Source organism: Bos javanicus, chromosome 7, assembly GCF_032452875.1.
Source record: "Bos javanicus breed banteng chromosome 7, ARS-OSU_banteng_1.0, whole genome shotgun sequence".
NCBI classification, from domain to species: Eukaryota; Metazoa; Chordata; class Mammalia; order Artiodactyla; family Bovidae; genus Bos; species Bos javanicus.
The window spans coordinates 10,763,821-10,784,128 of record NC_083874.1 but is presented as its reverse complement, the minus strand read 5'-3'; the positions used below and the strand labels follow the sequence as shown (position 1 = coordinate 10,784,128).

The window sequence follows — 20,308 nt, the reverse complement described above, 5'->3', positions numbered from 1 at the left end:
CAAGGGTGATGACTGACCAGAGACAACCTAGAAACTAATCGCATTACCATAAAACCTGAGACAGTGAGCCATGTGGCAAAGCACTTTTCCTGCTGCTCTCTGCCTGGGGACAACTTTCCAATAAAGTCTCTTGCTGTCCAAGCACAGGTCTCCTTGGACAATTCATTTCCAAGTGTTGGGAGCCCACTCAACAAAGGTATATATCAAAGACACCTTGCTCTGATATAGGATTAGTGCTCAATTCTATGGAGAAAATTAAGTAAAGTAGGGGACAGTGGGGCTTCCCAGGTGGCCCTAGTGGTAAAGAAGCTGCCTGCCAATGCAGGAGATGTGGGTTTGATCCCTGGGTCAGGAAGATCCCCTGGAGGAGGACATGGCAATTTGCTCCATTATTCTTGCCTGGAAAATCCCATGAACAGAGGAGCCTGGTGGGCTACAGTCTATGGGGTTGCAAAGAGTCAGACACGATTGAAGTGACTTAGCACTCATGCTAGGGGACAGCAAGAGGTGGAGGATGCTATTTTAGACAGTTTTCTGGCAGCAGGGTGAAAGGAAGGAGGATATCTGAGAGGAGAGTGCTCTAGGAAGAGAAAATAGCAGAGAAAACCCCCCCAGAAACATGACTGTGCCCATCAGCAAGGAGGCCAGTATGGCTGAAGCAGAGTGAGTGAGGGGGCAGTGGGAGGAAGTGAGGGCATGGTGGGGGTTGACCTTGTAGGGCCTGGGGGAGAATTTTGCTTTTATTTTAAGCCAGTGGGAAAACTGTTGGAGGGTTTTAAGCAAGGGAATGGCATAATTTAACAGTTTGATAGGCTAAAAATATATATGCACATGATATGTTTATATTATACATTTATAATTTTATTACATATTAAGGCATGCACATAACTTACACTAAGTCCCCTACATATAAACAAGTTCTGTTCGGAGAGCATGTTTGCAAGTCCGATTTGTTCCTAAGTCCAACAAGATTAGCCTAGCTACCCAACTAACACGATCAGCTGCATCATACTGTAATAAGTTTCTAATACTTTTCACATGAATAATACATAAAAAACAAACAGAAAATAAAAGAAACATTTTAAATCTTACAGTATAGTACCTCGAAAAGTAGAGTAGCACAAGACAATAGCTGACATGCAGGGGCTGGCATCGAGTGAACAGGCAAGAAGAGTTACTGACTGGAGGAGGGAGAGGAAGTGAGATGATGGAGCTGAAGGATCTTCAGCAATAGGAGCTGGAGAACGAGCTGCAGTTTCACGCCTGCCTGATGCTGATGGAATGCAGGTTCCCACCTTGAAGATTTATATGTAGCAGACATTTTCTATATCAATAGTGTTATGGGCTGAATTGTGTTCCTCCCCAAAATTCGTATGTTGAAGTCTTAATGGTACTTCCCAGTGTGACTGTATTCGAAGATAGGGCTTTCAAAGAGGTGATGAAGTTAAAATGAGAATGTTAGGGTGGGCCTTATCCAGCCTCCCTGGTGTCCATATAAGAGGAAATTTGGACGCATGAAAAGAGACTAGGGACCCATGCACACAGAGGAAAGGCCGTATGAGGACATAGTGTGAAGATGGCCATGTTCAAGCCAAGGAGAGAGGCCTCTGGAGAGACCAATCTGGCCAACATCTTCATCTTGTATCTCTAGCCTCTATAACTGTGGGAAAATAAATTTCTATTGTTTAAGCCACCAGTCTGGTATTTTATGACAGCCTAGCATATAACATGGGCTTCCCTGGTAGCTTAGCTGGTAAAGAATCCACCTGCAATGCAGGAGACCTGGGTTCGATCCCTGGGTTGGGAAGATTCCCTGGAGGAGGGCATGGCAACTCACTCCAGTATTCTTGCTTGGAGTATTCCCATGGACAGAGGAGTCTGGAGGGCTACAGTCCATGGGGGTCACAAAGAGCACAATTTAGCGACTGAACAACAATAAGAAACAAGCTGTGTGGTTCATCCTACTGGAATAAATCCCCTAGCAGGTGTCTCTAACCAGGTTTTTCTGGCTTCTCTCGAGGGATGAGAAGTAGGAGATTCACTTCTGCTTCTCTGAGTTGATGGCAGTTTCTGTTCATCAGAAAGAAACAAAGGTGGGTGGTTGGAAGGCATCAGCAGGTGATCAGCCTACCTGATCTGATGCTTGGAAATTGCTTGTTTTTGAGCTGAAATATTCTGGTGTAAGAGCAAATCACAAGTAGAAAAGAAAAGAATGGTTATTGAGGTTTCCAAGGTTGACCTCTGTGGCCAGGGTTTGCTCTCTGAGATAGTTTATAGGGAGAGGAATCATGTGATTCTATGTCTTGGGTTACCTGTGACAGTCCCAGTTCACACCTGGTGTCATGGTGTAACTTAATAGGATCCCTTCTGGTATTAAAATTATCCACCTTTTGGAGATAAATTATAAGGTTGCTTTAGACCAGAGGTTCTCAACTGCAGGCTATCCTGCTCTCTCACCTCAGCTGACACTGGGTGGTGTCCGGAGGAAGTTTTGGTTGTCACAACTGGGGAACTGCTATAGACGTCTAGTCTAAGGCCAGGGATGTTGTTCAACATCCTACTGGGCACAGGATGACTCCCTACAATGAAGAATGATCCAGTCCAAGACAGAACCTGAGGGACACAAAAATGTCCCTTTATGAGTTCGTCATGAATCCATCAATGTGTTCTTTTCTTTCTTTAGGAATGTTCAGTCCTCAACCTAGATGTGGATTTAATTTGATGACCATTTCTGTTCTCCAATTCTCTGCTGGTAAAGTACTAATTTACCTCCCTGGGGGGGAGGCGGGGTGGGGGAGGGGACATGTCGATGAACAGATGTTAACACATTAGATGTCAGGATAAGGTAAGTTCAAAGTGCTGGAGGAGCACAGGAGAGGGAAAGCCTGACTCTAGTGCTGTGATGGAAATAGGCAGTCCTGGGAGGCTTCATGGAGGAGGAAAAAGTTGAGCTGTGTTGAAAGAATAAAAGTCCACCCTGTGGAGTGTTGGTTAACATTACTGGCAGAGGGACAGCCAGTGCAATGCTTCAAGATGAAACCGCAAGGGTCATTAGGAAAGATAAATAGTCTGCTGCTGGGCATGTCTATGGTGCTTCCCTGGTGGCTCAGTGGTAAAGAATCTGCCTGCCAACGCAGGAGAAGCAGATTTTAACCCTGGGCCTGGAAGATCCCCTGGAGGAGGAAATGGCAACCCACTCCAGTATTCTTGCCTAGGAAATTCCATGGACAGAGGAGGCTTGTGGGCTATAGGGTCACAGAGTCAGACACCACTGAGCATGCACGAATGCATGGGCATGTCTATGCCAAGTGCTCCCCGAGACACATGCATTTACATTATGAGGTGTGCAGTTCCTGTAGACAATTCAGCCTAGACAGTTGTTATGGACTGAGTTCTGTTCTCCTCAAATTCATATGTTCAGTTACGGTTTTCTCAGTGTGTATGTCCAGTCATGGAATTGCTGGGTCAGATGGCAGTTCTACGTTTAGTTTTTTTAAGGAACCTCCGTACTGTTCTCCAGAGTGTCTGTACCAATGTACATTACCACAAACAGTGTAAGAGAGTTCCCTTTTCTCCACACCCTCTCCAGCATCTGTTGTTTGCAGATTTTTTGGTTATGGCCATTCTGGCCCGCATGAGGTCATACCTCTTTGTAGATGAAACTAGAGCCTGTCATACAGAGTGAGGCAAGTCAGAAAAAGAAAAACAGATATTGCATATTAAAGCATATATATGAAGTCTAGAAAAATGGTACAGATGAACCGTTTTGCAGGGCAGGAATAGAGGCACAGAAATAGAGAATAGATGTGTGAACACAGAGTGAAGGAGAGGATGGGACAAATTGAGAGAATAACACTGAAGCATATACATCACCATATGTGTAACTAGTGGGAAGCTGCTGTATAGCACAGGGAGCTCAGCTCAGTGCTCTGTGATGACCAAGACGGGTGGGATGCGGGGTGGTGGGTGGGAGGCTTCAGAGGGAGGAGGCATATGTATACAGCTGGTTCATGATGTTGTACAGCAGAGACTAACACAACATTGTAAAGCAATTACATCCTGATTAAAAAAAAAAAAAATTGTTGACTTCCTAATCCCTAGTACCCCAGAATGTGACCAAGGAACAAACTGGACTGCAGATATGTTTGGAAGCTTGCAGGCTCCCTCTCCACACTGTGAGTAATGGGGGAACCTGGTGAGCACGCAAGCATGAAATCACAGGGTTGGAATTTGGCTTCCATCCTCCTCCTGGCCCATCCTCCAGTGAAGGCAGATTCAAGTTCTCATCTTGGGGGAGGAGAGGAAGTGAGAAACTAATTGCCACATGAGACTTTCTCAGTTCAGCATGTGCTTAGTTGCCTGCATTTTATCATCTTTTCTTTGGAACTTTGGGTGATAGCACAGACCAGCTGTCTGTACAGACCCCACATTCATGTAATTGGATTTTAAGGCCCTCATTTATTGTGCTACAGCAATTGTAACATATGGCAGTTATAACAGAAGTCTTCCTGCCAAATGAAAAAAAAATATTGGAGGTGTTCATGCAGGCAACCCAAAGTTTGGTTTCTCTTGAAAAATCAGACAGTCTGGCAATGCTGGGATAGTTAATAGTAACAATTTCTCTTTCTACACAGGCTGTAGCAGATGCTGTAGGCAGCATAGCTTTATTCCTTTGGCACTTCTGTTTTTTTTTTTTTTTTTTTTTTTTTAACATGCTGATGGATTCTACTGCAAGCAGCTGCGACTCTCTGTCTGGGAGCTTTCCCTGGAGTGAACATGTTTGATCTGTACACAGGGCAGGCTGTAAAAGCTTAGACGTTCACTTCTGCCTGCAACTCCCAGAAGGGCTCTTAACCAGTGATGGATCAGAGCAGGTGGATAAAGAGCTCAGCTCAGCTCCCTCTCCCTGTTATTATTATTTTAGTTTTGGAATTCAGGATCTTCACTGCAGCATGTGAGATCTAGTTCCCTGACTAGGTATCGAACCCAGGTCTCCTGTATTAGTAGTGCAGAGTCGTAGCCACTGGGCCACAAGGGAAACCCCCTTTATTATAAAAAAAATTTTTTTTTGGACCATGTCAAGTGGCATGTGGGATCTTAGTTCCCTGACCAGGGACTGAACCCCTGCCCCCTGCATTGGAAGTGCAGAATCTTAACCACTGGACCGCCAGGGAAGTCCTCTGGCTACTTCTCTTTGAATGGGGTAACTTAGTGGGATTGAACCCCAGTCACCACCAGCAGTAACCTGCTCACTAACATAATAGTCCCTGTATGGGCTGCCTTCTCTTCCTTGTCTCACTTCCTGTTTTCCCTGTTGGGATGATTAATTTTATGTGTCAACTTGGATAGGCTTTAGGACCCAGATATTTGGTCAAAGACCAGTCTGGATATTGCTGTGAGGATATTTTTAGATGAGATTAAATTTAAATCAGTAGATTTTGAATAAAGCAGATTACAGTTCCTAATGTTGGTGGGCCTCATCTAATGAGTGGAAGGTGTTAAGAAAAAGACTGAGCTCCCCCTGAGGAAGAGACTGCCTTTGGACTCAGGCAGCAACAGCTTTTCCCTGGGTCTTTCAGCTTGCTGGCTAGATTTTAGATTTGCTGCCCTCCACAATCGCATGAGCAATATTCTTCTTAAATCTCTCTCTGTCCCTGCCCATCTGTCTCTATCTCTGTTTCTCTTTCTCTACATATACACAGCCTATTGGTTCTGTTTCTCTGGAGAATCCTGATTAATACACTTACTGATTCTTTCTGGGATCATCTCCCATATAAAATCATCACTCTTGTTCCCCTTACACTTATCCATGCACTACTTCTAAGGGAACCCAAACTGAGAACCAGATAGAACAACCCCTAAATTACAAAGAAGTCTCTCTTTCATGCTGAAGAACAAAAAACCTCCATTTTAGGTAGGAATATGTCTTTTTTGTAATTAAAATTTTTTTTTTTTTTTTTTTAAGGAAAGACTCAAATGGCACAGTCTTAGTGAAATGGAGCAGAACCCTATAGTTCTTGTTTCCCAAGTCCTCAGCCCACCTTTTGTCTGTGGGAAAACTTTAGCCAAAAGTTAGTTCAATCAGAGAAGTGAGAACATAAAGAAACAAAGGAATATAGTTAAAGGAGATCAAATGATAATAGTTTAGTCAGTAAGCAAAGTCAAGGACTTTTAGTTCCTTCTCAAGGGCTGTAGGTAATATTCTGAGCCATATCCTTTGAGCTGTCTTATAGATAGAGACCCCCACCAGGTGGAAAAATTAACTACATGATTACCAGACTGTAGCCATGACGTAAACTGTCGTAGTTCCAAGAACTGGCCTCAAGGAAATGGGAACAAACCAACCCTGGAACCAAGACTAACTGTGCTTAGAACTGACCACCAGTGACCAATTTCAAGATGACTGTCTGAGCTACTGTGCTGTTTCTGCATGTAGCCCTCTCTCTCTGTCTATAAAAGCTCTAGCCCCCGGGTTGTTGCGGTGGGGGCTGTTGGCCTTTGGACAGGTTTGGATGCTAGTGACCCTCCTCCCTGGTCACTAGCATCCAAAATAAAGCAAACTTTCCTTTCCACTAACCTAGCCTCTTTAATGACTTTTGAGCAGCGAGTAGCTGGACCTGGGTTCAGTAACATTAGGGTAACAGACCCATTAGAGAGAAGCCTACTGGGGGACATTTTCCTCACTACTCACACAGTGATGCTGCTCTGCATGTCTTAGGGATTCTGAAAGCAGCCACCCCACGTACCTTTTATGTTTCTCTGGATGACATCATTGCAATGGATTTCCATGGAGTTCACTTGGGCGTTCAAGCTTAAGGTGACTTCCTTGGAGCAGTTGTCTGTAACAACTTGAGTTTCAACAGCTGATAAGAAGAACAAAGGGCAAACTTGCCATTATTATAAGTTTTAAAAATGTGCGTAGTTACATGAACAGCTTAACTTTACTGAGGGTCTAGAATGTGCCAGGCACTGGGCTAAGAGCCTTACATTGATACATTGCCATCTTATAGCAGCCTCATGTAACACAATGAAGGACCTGTCAGAAAAGCAAACTGAAATTCAGAATTTAAGTAGGACTCTAACTCCTGTATACTTGCTGAGAAAATCTCATGACAGAGGAGCCTGGCAGGCTCCATGGGGGTGGCAAAGAGTAGGAACTTACTGAACTCTGTGTTCTTTTTTTAAAGACTTCTTTTTTACTGTGGACCATTTTAAAATTCTTTATTGAATTTATTACAATATTGATTCTGTTTTTTATGTTTTTGTTTTTTGGCTGAGAGGCATGTGATATCTTAGTTTCCTGACCAGGGATTGAACCCACAGCCCCTGCATTGGAAGGTGAAGTCTTAACCACTGGACTGCCAAGAACATCCCCTGAAACCGTATTCTTAACTAACATTCTTTAGCACATTGTCTTTGAAGCCACGATTCTGTTTCTAGGAATTTATTCTTGGAAAACAATAATGACTAAGAGGGCAGAATTGGCTACGAGAAAGTCCATGGCAGTAAAGATGATAAAGGTGAAGTGACCTAAAGTTTAAGAAGAAATTGGTTAAATGACTTATGGTTTATCTCTATAATGGGGAACCGTGCTTCCAGTAAAAATGAAGTCACAGAATAATAAACAATAAGTTCATGAAAATATTTATCTTAAAAATCAGAAGATATGAGACTGGTCATGAGTTGGAAATTATTGAAGGTAGGTGAGGGGTGCAGTAGTCTTATTATGTCTCCTTTAGAGTGTGTTAAAAAAATTAAAGAAAGCAGTTATAAAGAGCAGAAAGTTATGACAATTACCAGCCTTGGTTCTAAGTGCGTTGAGTGCAGCATTACGATCTCGTTTTACAGGTGAGGTGATGAAAGCTCACTGAGGAAAGGGTACTTTATATCATTGATTAAACAATGAGGGGGACTTCCCTGGTAGTCCAGTGGTTAAGACTGTGCCCTTCCAATGCAGGGGCTGCAGGTTTGACCCCTGGTCAGGGAACTAACATCCCACATGACTCCTGGCTTGGCCAAAAACCAAACCAAACCAAACCAAAAAATCAATTAGGAATTGGCCAAATCAGAAAATATAAGAATTACTTGTAATGTGGTTTAATTTTAAATAAAAGTGTGCAGATTCTGGTTTCCTGAGAAGTTTAGGCACTGGATTTTATCTTATTAAAGACTATAAAAAATGATTGTTTTTATGAAGTATTTTATCATGAAAGTTGGTAAAATGAAATGATTAGTTAGGCACACACAAATACATTAGCATCTCTGAGCTGAATACTAATAAAAAGCACAGTAAACAGCGTTTCTGGAGGCCAAAATAGTGATATGTATCAAAAGTTCATAGAATGCTTTCTTCCTTTTGATCTAACAATTCCTCTTCTATGAATTTATCCTAAGAAAACATTTAATGAATAGATACAGATAAAACTTTAATGGTCTTTGTCACAGGGTTGTTTTGTAACTACCCACATTTCTCAGAATAGGGAAATAAATTATCGTGTAAATAAATTATATGTACAAGGCAACTATATAAACCTTTGAAGACAATAACATAGCTGATGATATATATGACGTACATGAAAGATGTTAGTCACGTAATGAGTGAGAAAGCAATTTGGCATGCATATATAAGTGTAACATACATAACAAATATGTGTTTCTTCATCAGACATGTACCTACATGGGTATGGGATTGGAGCACTGAATTGTGGGCAGATTTTGCTGGACTCAGTTTAGTTTTGTGTATGTGTTTTTTCCTAATTAAAAATTTAATACTTGGCTTTGCTATGGCATTTTATTTTTTATTTTCAAAAACAAAAAGTAAATATATTTAAGGTGTCCAATATGAAGACTTGACACATGTGTGCATGTGTGTGTGTGCTCAGTTGCTCAGTTGTGTCTGACACACATATACATAGTTAAATGATTACTGCAGTCAAGCTAACTGACATATCTGCAGCACACGGATATATAATGACTATATATGACAGGTATAATAAAATTTTTTTGGGGGGATGGCTATGCCACGTGGCTTGTGAGATCTTAGTTCCCCAACCAGGAACTGAACCCAGACCCAAGGCAGTGAAAGTGCTGAGCATCAACCACTGGACAGCTAGGGGATTCCTTAATAAAATTATTTCTGTTTTAGAAAGAATTCAGCACGTTTGTTTCACTGTTGCCAGAGCTCTGCTAGCAAAAGTGAAAGTCACTCAGTCATGTCCAACTATTTGTGACCCCACAGCCTATAGTTCCCCAGGGTCCTCTGTCCATGGAATTCTCCACGCAAGAATGCTGAAATGGGTTGCCATTCCCTTCTCCATGGGGTCTTCTGGACCTCGGAATTGAACCTGAGTCTCGGGCAGATTCTTTACTATCTGAATCACCAGAGAGTTGAGCAGCAAATTGAGGCCATGAGTCCAAATGACCATGACCCGAAGAAGTCTTTAAATAAAAGTTTGCTTTCAGTTCCTTAAAAAAAAGTATTTCTACTTAAAAAATATGTAGTAAGATGTTCCTTCTGGGGTGGTTTAAGTCACATCACCATGACATGTGCTGTTAGGTTCCGTGAGCACTGAATCATTTAAAAAAAAAGAAAAAAATAAAACTACCTTTAAGCCAGAATCCTAGACTCAGGATTAGAAACCATTGACAATTTTTGTTTATTCATGTATTTATTTGGGCTTTCCAGGTGGCACTGGTGGTAAAGAACCCACCTGCCATGAGAGATGTGGATTTGATCCCTGGGTTGGGAAATTCCCCCGGAGGAGGGCATGGCAACCCACTCCAGTATTCTTGCCTGGAGAATCCCATGGACAGAGAAGCCTGGAGGGCTACAGTCCATAGGGTGACAAAGAGTCAGACATGACTGAAGTGACTTAGCATGCAGGTATTTATTTAATTCTAAATATTATCACAACAAACTGTGGAAAACTCTCCAAGAGTTGGGAATACCAGACCACCTGACCTGCCCCCTGAGAAACCTGTATGCAGGTCAAGAAGCAACGGTTAGAACTCGACATGGAACAACTGACTGGTTCCAAATTGGGAAAGGAGTATGACAAGGCTGTATATTGTCACCCTGCTTATATAACTTTTATGCAGAGTACCTCATGAGAAATGCTGGGCTGGGTGAAGCACAAACTGGAATCATGATTGCCAGGAGAAATATCAATAACCTCAGATATGCAGATGACACCACCCTTATGGCAAAAAGTGAAGAGGAACTAAAGAGCCTCTTGATGAAAGTGAAAGAGGAGAGTGAAAACACTGGCTTAAAACTCAGCATTCAAAAAACTAAGATCATGGCATCCAGTCCCATCAGTTCAGTTCAGTTCAGTTGCTCAATTGTGTCTGACTCTTTGCGACCCCATGGATTGCAGCATGCCAGTTCCATCCCCTCATGGTAAATAGATGGGGAAACAATAGAAACAGTGACAGACTAATTTTCTTGGGCTCCAAAATCACTGCAGATGGTGACTTCACCCATGAAATTAGAAGACGCTTGCTCCTTGGAAGAAAAGCTATGACAAATCTAGACAGCATATTAAAAAGCAGAGACATTATTTTGCCAACAAAGGTCCACCTAGTCAAAGCTATGGCTTTTCCAGTAGTCATGTATAGATGTGAGTGTGGACCTTAAAGAAAGTTGATTGCCGAAGAACTGATGCTTTTGAACTGTGGTGTTGGAGAAGACTCTCGAGAGTCCCTTAGACTGCAAGAAGATCAAACCAATAAGTCCTAAAGGAAATCAATCCTGAATATTCATTGGAAGGACTGATGCTGAAGCTGAAGCTCAAATATTTTGGTCACCTGATTAAAAAAGCTGACTCATAAGAAAAGACCCAGAGACTGGGAAAGATTTGAAGGCAGGAGGAGAAGGGGATGACAGAGGATGAGATGGTTCAATGGATTTCATTTCTGACTCAATGGACATGAGTTTGAGCAAGCTCTGGGAGATGGTGAAGGACAGGGAAGCCTGGCATGCTGCTGTCCATGGGGTTGCAAAGAGTGGGACATGACTGAGTGACTGAACAACAACAAAACATCATTTTTATTAAAAAAAATTTTTGGTCACACCAGGAGGCTTGTGGAATATTATTAGTTCCCGGACACGATCAGACCTCAGCAGTGAAAATGCCAAGTCGTAACCACTGGACCACTAGGAAATTCCCCCATTGGCAATTTTTAAAAATAGCTCTATGCAGGTGTAATTGAGGTACAGCAAATCTCACATATTAAAGTGTACAACTGGATGGGTTTCATCGCGTGTGTACCTCTGTAAAACCACCATCACAGTCAAGGTAGACAACATTTCTGTCACCACCAACAATTTATCCAGATTTTCTTACATCCCTTTTCCATCCCTTCACTGACTCTACCCTCTGTGTTACTAGAAATTAGTTTGCATTTTCTAGAATTTTATATAAATGGATGTGTTCATGTGCGTTCAGTCATTTCGGTCATGTCCGACTCTTGGTGATCCTAAGGACTGTAGCCCCCCAGGCTCCTCTATCCATGGGGATTCTCCAGGCAAGAATATTGGAGTGGGTTGCCATACCCGCCTCCAGGGGGTCTTCTCGACTCAGGGATTGAACCCACGTCTCTTATGTCTCCTGCATTGGCAGGCGGGTTCTTTACCACTAGTGCCACCTGGGAAGCCCTATAAATGGGACAAACACAGTCCTTATTTACTCCTCTCATTGCTTCACGTGGACCCCAGTTAGTAACCACCCCACTGTGTGTCTCAGGTTTTACTGTCTTCTTACCCACGGTGCTGTATTGGACTTTCTGGATTTTCTGGTCTGGGGCTTCCAAGGCAGTTTTTAGAACATCTGATTCCACTTTCTGGAGAAAGGCTGTGACCGAGGATGTGAAGTTTCTCTCCACTCCCAATACAGTCTTACCGGTGAGATGAGATTCGATTTTCTCAACAACCCGTTGCATCTTTGAAGAGAGAAAGAATTAAGAAAAAATCCAATCAATAAGTCCCACATCCCAAGGGTCAGAAGAAAACCCAAGAAAGAAGGCGGTGGGGTCAGACGACTGGTTCAAATACTGACTCCACCTCTCACTGGCTGAGCAACCTTGGGAAAGTCACTCAGTCACTCTGTGCTTCAGGTTCTCCATTTAGGATGAGGATGGTACTAAGACCCCATAAAGTTTGGGGGAAGATTAAATGAATGAAGAGACATTTTATTTTTAGAACAGTGTTAGCCTGGTAAACACCACAGAAACGTTAGTCGCTCAGTTGTGTCTGACTCTTTGCGACCCATGAACTGTAGCCCACAAGGATCCTCTGTCCATGGGATTCTCCAAGCAAGAATACTGGAGTGGGTTGCCATTTCCTTCTTCAGGGGATCTTCCTGACCCAGGGATTGAACCTGGGTCTCTTGCATTGCAGGCAGATTCTTTACCACTGAGCCACCAGGGAAGCTCAAACATCATATAAGTGTTAGTTACTGTGAGCATCTTTTACCAACAGGAAAGTAGTAAGATTTCTAGAAATAGACCAGTGGTTCTCAGCTGGGGGCAATTTTCGTTCCCCAGATGGGAAGACATTTGGATTGTCACCACTGTGGATTGCTATTTCTACTGATAATTAGGCCAGATATGTTACTCAACATCGTATAATGCATGTGACAGCCCCCACAGCAGAGAATGACACAGTCTCAAATGTCAATAGGGCCAAAGTTGAGAAATCATTTAGTAGTATCATAGCTCAGAAGGAACTCTAACTGGCCTTTTCGTATCAAGAAATGTATTGTTTTTTAAAAGCTATATTAAACTCATTTTATCTATCTATCCATCTTACCGATTTACTGAAGTATAGTTGATTTACAATACTATACAATATAGTGGTTTATAGCCATACAATATAGTGGTTCTATGAAAAATAGCAAAAAAGATGGGCCAGTGGCTGAAGAAGACTGAAGGGTCAAGGTGAAGTTTTAAAACTGTTGTTATAGAAAACAAATTCATGGTTACCATAGAGAGAAAGGGCAAGGAGGGATTAATTATAAATATGGGATTAACAGATGCACATTACTATATATAAAATAGGTAAACAACAGAGACCTACGGTATAGCACAGGAATGTATATTCCCATATCTTGTAATAAATTATAATGGAAAAAATCTGAAAAAGATTATATATAGCTGAATCACTTTGCTGTACACCGAAACAGTAAAATAACTGTACATCAAATTGTGAGAGTATCACTGACATATATACACTACCCCGTGTAAAATAGATGGCTAGTGGGAAGCTGCTGTGTAGCACAGGGAGCTCAGCTTGGTGCCCCGTGATGACCTAGAGGGGTTGGATGGGGGCGGTATGAGGGAAGAAGTGGTAAGAGGGAGGGGGTATACGTATACTCATAGCTGATTCACGCTGTTGTACAGCAGAAACTAACACAACATTGTAAAGCAATTACACTCTAATTAAAAAAAACTATGCTTCAATAAAAATTGTAGTATATGTGATTTGAAAAATTATTATTTTGATCTCTACATGCTTTTACTCAAAGTATAGTCCTCAGACAAGCAGTATCAGCATCACATGGGAGCTTATTAGGAATTTAGACTCTTAGGTCCCGGTCCACATATTCTGAATCCAAACCTGCACTTTAACAAGCTTCTAAGGGATTTGTGGTATGTTAAAGTACTAGGGTGGAGAAGGCAATGGCACCCACTCCAGTACTCTTGCCTGGAAAATCCCATGGATGGAGGAGCCTGGAGGGCTGCAGTCCATGGGGTCGCTAGGAGTCGGACATGACTGAGCGACTTCACTTTCAATTTTCCCTTTCATGCATTAGAGAAGGAAATGGCAACCCACTCCAGTGTTCTTGCCTTGAGAATCCCAGGGATGGGGGAGCCTGGTGGGCTGCCATCTATGGGGTCGCACAGAGTCGGACACGACTGAAGCGACTTAGCAGCAGCAGCAGCAAAATACTAGGGGGCTTTCCTGGTAGCTCAGGTGGTAAAGAATCTGCCTGCAATGCAGGAGACCCCAATTTGATTCCTGGGTGGGGAAGATCCCCTTGAGAAGATTGACTACCCTTTCCTGTATTCATAGGCTTCCCTAGTGGTTCAGACGGTAAACAATCTGCCTGTAATGTGGGAGACCTGGGTTTGATCCCTGGGTTGGGAAGATCCCCTGGAGGAGGGCATGGCAACCCACTCCAGTATTCTTGCCTGGAGAATCCCCATGGACTGAGGAGCCTGGCAGGCTACAGTCCATGGGGTTGCAAAGAGTCAGACACGACTGAATGACTAAGCACAGCACACAAAGTACTAGACTGTAAGTCCCATTGGGATAGGAGTTTTGTCTTCACGGCTATTTCCTAGCACCTAGAACAGTCCTTGATGAATAGTGCTATGTGGCTTCAGTCGTTTCTGACTCTTTGCGACTCTATGGACTACAGTCCACCAGGCTCCTCTGTCCGTGGGATTCTCCAGGCAAGAATATTACAGTGGGTTGCCATGCCCTCCTCCAGGGGATTTTCCTGACCCAGGGATTGAACCAGCATCTCCTGTCTCTCCTGCATTGCAGGCGGATTCTTTACCACTGTGCCACCTGGGAAGCCCCTTTGGTGAATAGCAGGGGCTCAGTAAGTGTTCATGGGTTAAATGGATGTTTTTAATAGGAAAATATCATGCTAAAGAGTTATAAGCAGAGTAATATGCAAAGAAGGATTGGAGGGACTTTCAGAATCAGGTTCAAATAAGCCTTTTTAATGGTCTACTCTTTCAGTCTAACCAGTGTTAGTGGAAATTCTGAGCTGAGTTTTCTAGTGAAAGGGCAGCTCCCTCCTCAGCCACACCTGATGTAAAACGCCTCTCTCTCTTCTAAATGGCAGCAGAAGTCTTCTTGGTTTAAACTCATTTGTACAGAGTAGGTGCCAGAGTATTGGGTCGTCAGAATTGCTGTTTTAGTGTCTGATCTAACGTGATGACTTTGTACCTGTCTTTCTTTGGCAATGCATTTTGTTTTTTTGAAGTGAAATTCAGGTAAAATAAAATACATCCTTTTTTTAAAGTAGTTTTTTTTTTTTTTTATTTTTATTTTGGGCCCCTGTCAAACATTTGATGGGTTTCCTTTGTCACTGCCACACATTGGGGTAAAGTAGTTTTTTTTTTTTTTTGGCCACATAGGATGTGGGATCTTAGTTCTCCAACCAGGGATCAAACCCACACCCCCTGCAGTTGGAAGCATGGAGTCCTAACCTCAGGGAAGTTCCTCATCCTTTTAAAGTATACAAGTCAGTAATAATTTAGAATGTCCATAATGTTGTATAACATTTCCATCATTTCCAAATAAAACCCATTAAACAGTTACTTCCCATTCTCCACTCCCCCAGCCTCTGGAAAGCACAAATCTGCTTTCTGTTTCCCTGGATTTGCCTGTTTTGGACATTTTATGTAAGTGGAATCATATACAGTGTAATCTTTTGTGTCTGACTTCTTTCACCGAGCATAATGTTTTTGAGGTTCATCCATATTGTACTGGAAATCAGAACTTCATTTTTTATGGCTGAATAATATTCCACTGTATAGGTATACCACATTTTATTCATCCTGTCATCAATTAGTGGACATTTGGGCTGTTTCTGTCTTTTGGCTATTGTGAACAGGGCTGCCAAGAGCACAGTTGTACAAGTATATATTTGGGTCCCTGCTCTCTCTCTCTTTTTTTAAAAATTTATTTTATTGAAGTAGAGTTGAGTTACAGTGTTGTATTAATTTCTGCTGTACAGCAAAGTGATTCAGTTTTATATACACATTTTCATATTTTTTTCATCATCACAGGATATTGAATGTAACTTCCTGTGCTATAAGTAGGACCTTGTTGTTTATCTAGTCTACATATAATAGTTCACATCTGCTAATCCCAAACTCCCAATCCAATCCTCCCTGACCCCTGACCCCTTGGCAATTACAAGTCTGTTCTCTACGTCTGTGAGCCTGTTTCTGTTTTGTAACTAAGTTCACTTGTGTCATATTTTAGATTTCACATACACAACATCATATGGCACGTGTCTTTCACTTTCTGACTTACTTCACTTAGTATGATAATCTCGAGCTTCATCCATGTTGCTGCAAATGACATTATTTCAACATTTTTTATGCCTGAATAATATCTCATTGGGCTTCCCAGGTGGTGCTAGTGGTAAAGAACCTGCTTACTAATGCAGGAGACATGAAAAACGAGGGTTCAGTCCCTGGGTTGGGAAGATCCCCTGGAGGAAGGCATGGCAACCAACTCCAGTATTCTTGCCTGGAGAATCCCATGGACAGAGGAGCCTGGCAGGCTACAATCCACTGAGTCACACAGAGTCGGACACAACTAAAGTGACTTAGTAATAGTCCATCATATACACGTACCACATCTTCTTTATCTATTCATCTGTCAATGGACATTTAGGTTGTTACCATGTCTTGGCTATTGTGAACAGTTCTGCTATGAATATAGGGATGCATGCATCTTTTTGAATTCTACTTTTTTCCAGGTATATGTTTGGGTCCCTGCTTTCAATTCACTTGGGTTTATTCCTAGAAGTAGAATTGTAGAAAGTGAAAGAAAGTGAAGTCACTCAGTCGTGTCCGACTCTATGCGACCCCATGGACTGTAGCCCACCAGGTTCCTCCGTCCATGGGGTTTTTCAGGTAAGACTACTGGAGTGGGCTGCCGTTTCCTTCTCCAGGGGATCTTCATAACCCAGGGATGGAAGCCGGGTCTCCTGTATTGCAGATAGACGCTTTACCGTCTGAGCCACCAGGGAAGCTCAGATAATTGTAGAGTCACCTGATAATTTTATGTTTAATTTTTTGAGAAACCTGACAGTGACTTTTATAATGAAATAAATGTTCCTTTTGATAGCACGATTATTTGTTCATTACTGCAATGAACAGATGTTGAACTCCCAAGGCTGGCTTGGTCTGATTCCCCTCCTCAAGAAGCTCCCTGTCTAGTGAGTGACAGCACACCACTTAAATGTCATCAGTCTGGGGGAGATAACAATAGATAACATGGATGGAATGTGTACTCTGGACTCAGCACTGTGCTGAATATATACATGTATTATCTCATTTAACCTGCTCATTATCCAAGGGTGTCATCACCACCCTCATCTTAAAGATGAGTAAATTGTTCTTAAAAAGTGTGATGGTTAATTTTATGTGTCAGCTAGACTGAGTCATGGGTTACCTAGATGTTTGGCCAAGCGTCATTCTGGGTCTGACATAAAATTAACATCTGAATGGATGGAGGAAGTAAAGCGGCTTGCCCTTCCTGATGTGGTTGGGGCTTATCCCGTCAGTTTGGGGGTCTGATTAGAACAAGAAGTCTGAGTAAGGGGGAATTTCCTCCTGCCTGACTGCCTGTGCCAGCCTTGAGCTGGGACACTGCTTTTTAGCTTTATTTTAAAAAAAATTATTTATTTTAATTGGACATTGTTTTTAAATTTTATCGGAGTGTGATTGCTTTACATTGTTGTTAGTTGCTGCTGTGCAATGAAGTGAATCAGCTATTTCTAACATATATCCTTTCCCTCTTGAACCTCCCTCTGCCCATCCAGCCTACCTGTAGGTTATCACAGAGCACCAAGCTGAGCTCCCTGTGCTGTATAGCAACTTCCCACTAGCTATCTATTTTACACATGGTAGTGTATTTATGTCAAACCTAATCTCCCAATTCATCCCACCCACCCCTTACCCCACTATGTCTGAACGTCTGTTCTCTACATTTATGTCTCTATTCCTGCCCTGCAAATAGATTCATCGGTATCATTTTTTTTTTTAAGATTCCACATATAATACATGAATATTTGTTTTGCTCTTTCTGACTTACTTCACTCTGTATGACTCTTTAAGTCCATCTGCATCTCTACAAACGACCCAATTTTGGGACATTCTTGTTTTCCTTCAAACTCACACTGAAACATCAGCTCTTCCTGGGTTGGTCTCAGATCTCTGGATTCAAATTGGAACTATATCGTCAACTGTTCTGGGTCTCCAGCCTGTTGACTGCAGATTTTGGGACCTGTCAGCCAATTCTTTATAACAGCTCTCTTTATAGCTTATCTCCTATTGGTTCTGTTTCTCTGGAGAACCCTAATGCTGTGAGGTCATCATCTTGCCCAAGTCACTTGCCACTGCGGTATTAGGATTTGAAATCCCTACCATAAGAGCATAGTCTGGTGGGGACTTCCCTGGTGGTACAGTGGCTAAGACTCTGCTCACCCAGTGCAGGGGGTCTGGGTTTGATCCTTGATTAGGGAACTAGATCACACACGCTGCAACCAAGAGTTCTCTCAACTAAGACTTCACACACCACCACTAAAGATCCCAGCGGCCTCAACTAAGACCCGGTGTGTGTGTGCTCAGCTGCTCAGTTGTGTCTGACCCTTTGTGACCCCATGAACTGGCCCATTAGCCTCCTCTGTCCATGGAATTTTCCAGGCAAGAATACTGGAGTGGGTTGCCATTTCTTGCCAGTGCAGCCAAATAAATAAATAAATAAGAACATATTGGGGGAATATTAACTCAGATGGAGGGAGTGATGGAGGCCATCCAGAAGGAGGTGACACCTGAACTGGGTCTTGAGTAAAGAAGAGTGGAAGGAGGCAGCCAGGTGAGGAACTGGAAAGAGGAGTTTTAGGTAGAGAGAATGGTGTGTATCTGAGACGTGGAGCTTGGGAGGGCAAGGCATGAAGAGTCCCTTGGGAGTAGAGAAGGGTGAAGTTGGGGAGTGGCCAGAGGGAGGGATGAGCTCATTCTGTTAGACAATAGATCCTGAGAGACATGTATCATTCTCTTTGCTAAAGTTCAGAGTCAATTTACAGACACTAATGATTACTACCTATAATCATTTTCTTGGTCTCTCTTAATTATCCTACAATATCCATTTTCCCTTCCTGTGCTTTTTTTTTTTTTTGCTGCACTAGGTCTTCATTGCTGACCTGGGTTTTCTCTAGTTGTAGCAAGTGGGGGGCTACACTCTAGTTTCAGTGTGCGGGCTTCTCATTGGGGGTCACTTCTCTTGCTGCTGAGAACGGGCTCTAAGGCATGCAAGCTTAGTTGTCCCACAGCATGTGGAATCTCCCCAGACCAGGGATAGAAGCCATGTTTCCTACATTGGCAGGTAGACTCTTAACCACTGGACCACCAGGGAAGTTCTATCCTCCTATTTTTAATAATTGAATAAATTTCTCAAATTTTATCTGGGCTGTGCCACCCAATCATAGATAGTATTGTCCCAGCTTCCTTTGCAGCTAGATTTTACTGTGATATATGCAACTTCTGGATTGTCACCGTAAGACATGTTTCCAAAGAAGTTCTCCTGACCTTATTAGCACTTTGTATAGTGAGTAGATGAGGAGAGAGGCCCTCTCTCCACTCTCCCCCTTCACCTTGTACAACAGATAGCTTGCCCTGGATTCCCCCTCCCTTCTACCCACCAGTATGAATACAGCATGCAGCAACCCAGCTTTGACTATGCAGTTGAGGACAAGACGCCAGGGGATGCTGGAGCAGCAGTATGGAAAGAACGTGGGTACCCGAATGACCTTATGGAGCAGAATTCCTTCACCAGCCTGGATTGCTCACCTCTGGACTAATAACTCAGACAGTAATAAACATCCATATTTTTAAAGCCATTGGATATTTGGGTCTCTTTGTTGCAGCAGCTCAGCGAATCCTAATACAGTCTTACTTAGTCTCTTTCTTGGTCTGGGATAGATCCTGTCTTCAGGGGGTAGTACACACACACACACACACACACTCACACACACACCCACAATCATACACACACCCCCATATATACATACACACTGTATTGATCTATCATTTATCTCTATAGTGAGATATATAGTGATAAACATAATGATATATATATATATCACAGTTATACAATACATATTATATATCAAAATATAATAGTTTAATACCTGGTGGCTCAGACGGTAAATTGTCTGCCTGCAATGCGGGAGACCCGGGTTTGATCCCTGGGTTGTGAAGATCCTCTGGAGAAGGAAATGGCAACCCACTCCAGTATTCTTGCCTGGAAAATCTCATGGATGGAGCCTGGTAGGCTACAGTCCATGGGGTCGCAAAGAGTCGGACACGACTGAGCGACTTCACTTCACTTCACTTCACTTCACAATATTTGTCATAATCATATCAAGTATTTTATATTATCAAGCATATGATATATGACATATAGCACACATATATAGTATTCACCTCCATTTGCTAGCTTTGAGATTTGTAAATATTTGTTACCTGTCTAGGTTCCAGGACTCAGCTTTCACTC

At 42.5% G+C, this 20,308-nt stretch overlaps 1 protein-coding gene and 1 long non-coding RNA gene across 5 annotated transcripts in view; both read right to left on the bottom strand.

Moving 5' to 3' along the window:
- The window catches only part of ADGRE3 (adhesion G protein-coupled receptor E3), a 64,187-nt gene that overhangs the window by 22,992 nt on the left and 20,887 nt on the right, over positions 1–20,308 (bottom strand). For all 4 annotated transcript variants that reach the window (XM_061421845.1, XM_061421847.1, XM_061421844.1 and 1 more), the window contains 2 exons: positions 11,763–11,940; positions 6,747–6,863 (listed from right to left, as the gene is read on the bottom strand). In XM_061421845.1, coding sequence (XP_061277829.1) covers positions 6,747–6,863; positions 11,763–11,940 — 295 coding nt within the window. The remainder of the gene's footprint in view (positions 1–6,746; positions 6,864–11,762; positions 11,941–20,308) is intronic.
- On the bottom strand, positions 12,188–20,304 carry LOC133250522 (uncharacterized). The gene is made up of 2 exons (XR_009737339.1): positions 15,111–20,304; positions 12,188–15,023 (listed from the first exon to the last, which is right to left on the bottom strand). It is a non-coding gene; the product is annotated as an uncharacterized LOC133250522 (long non-coding RNA).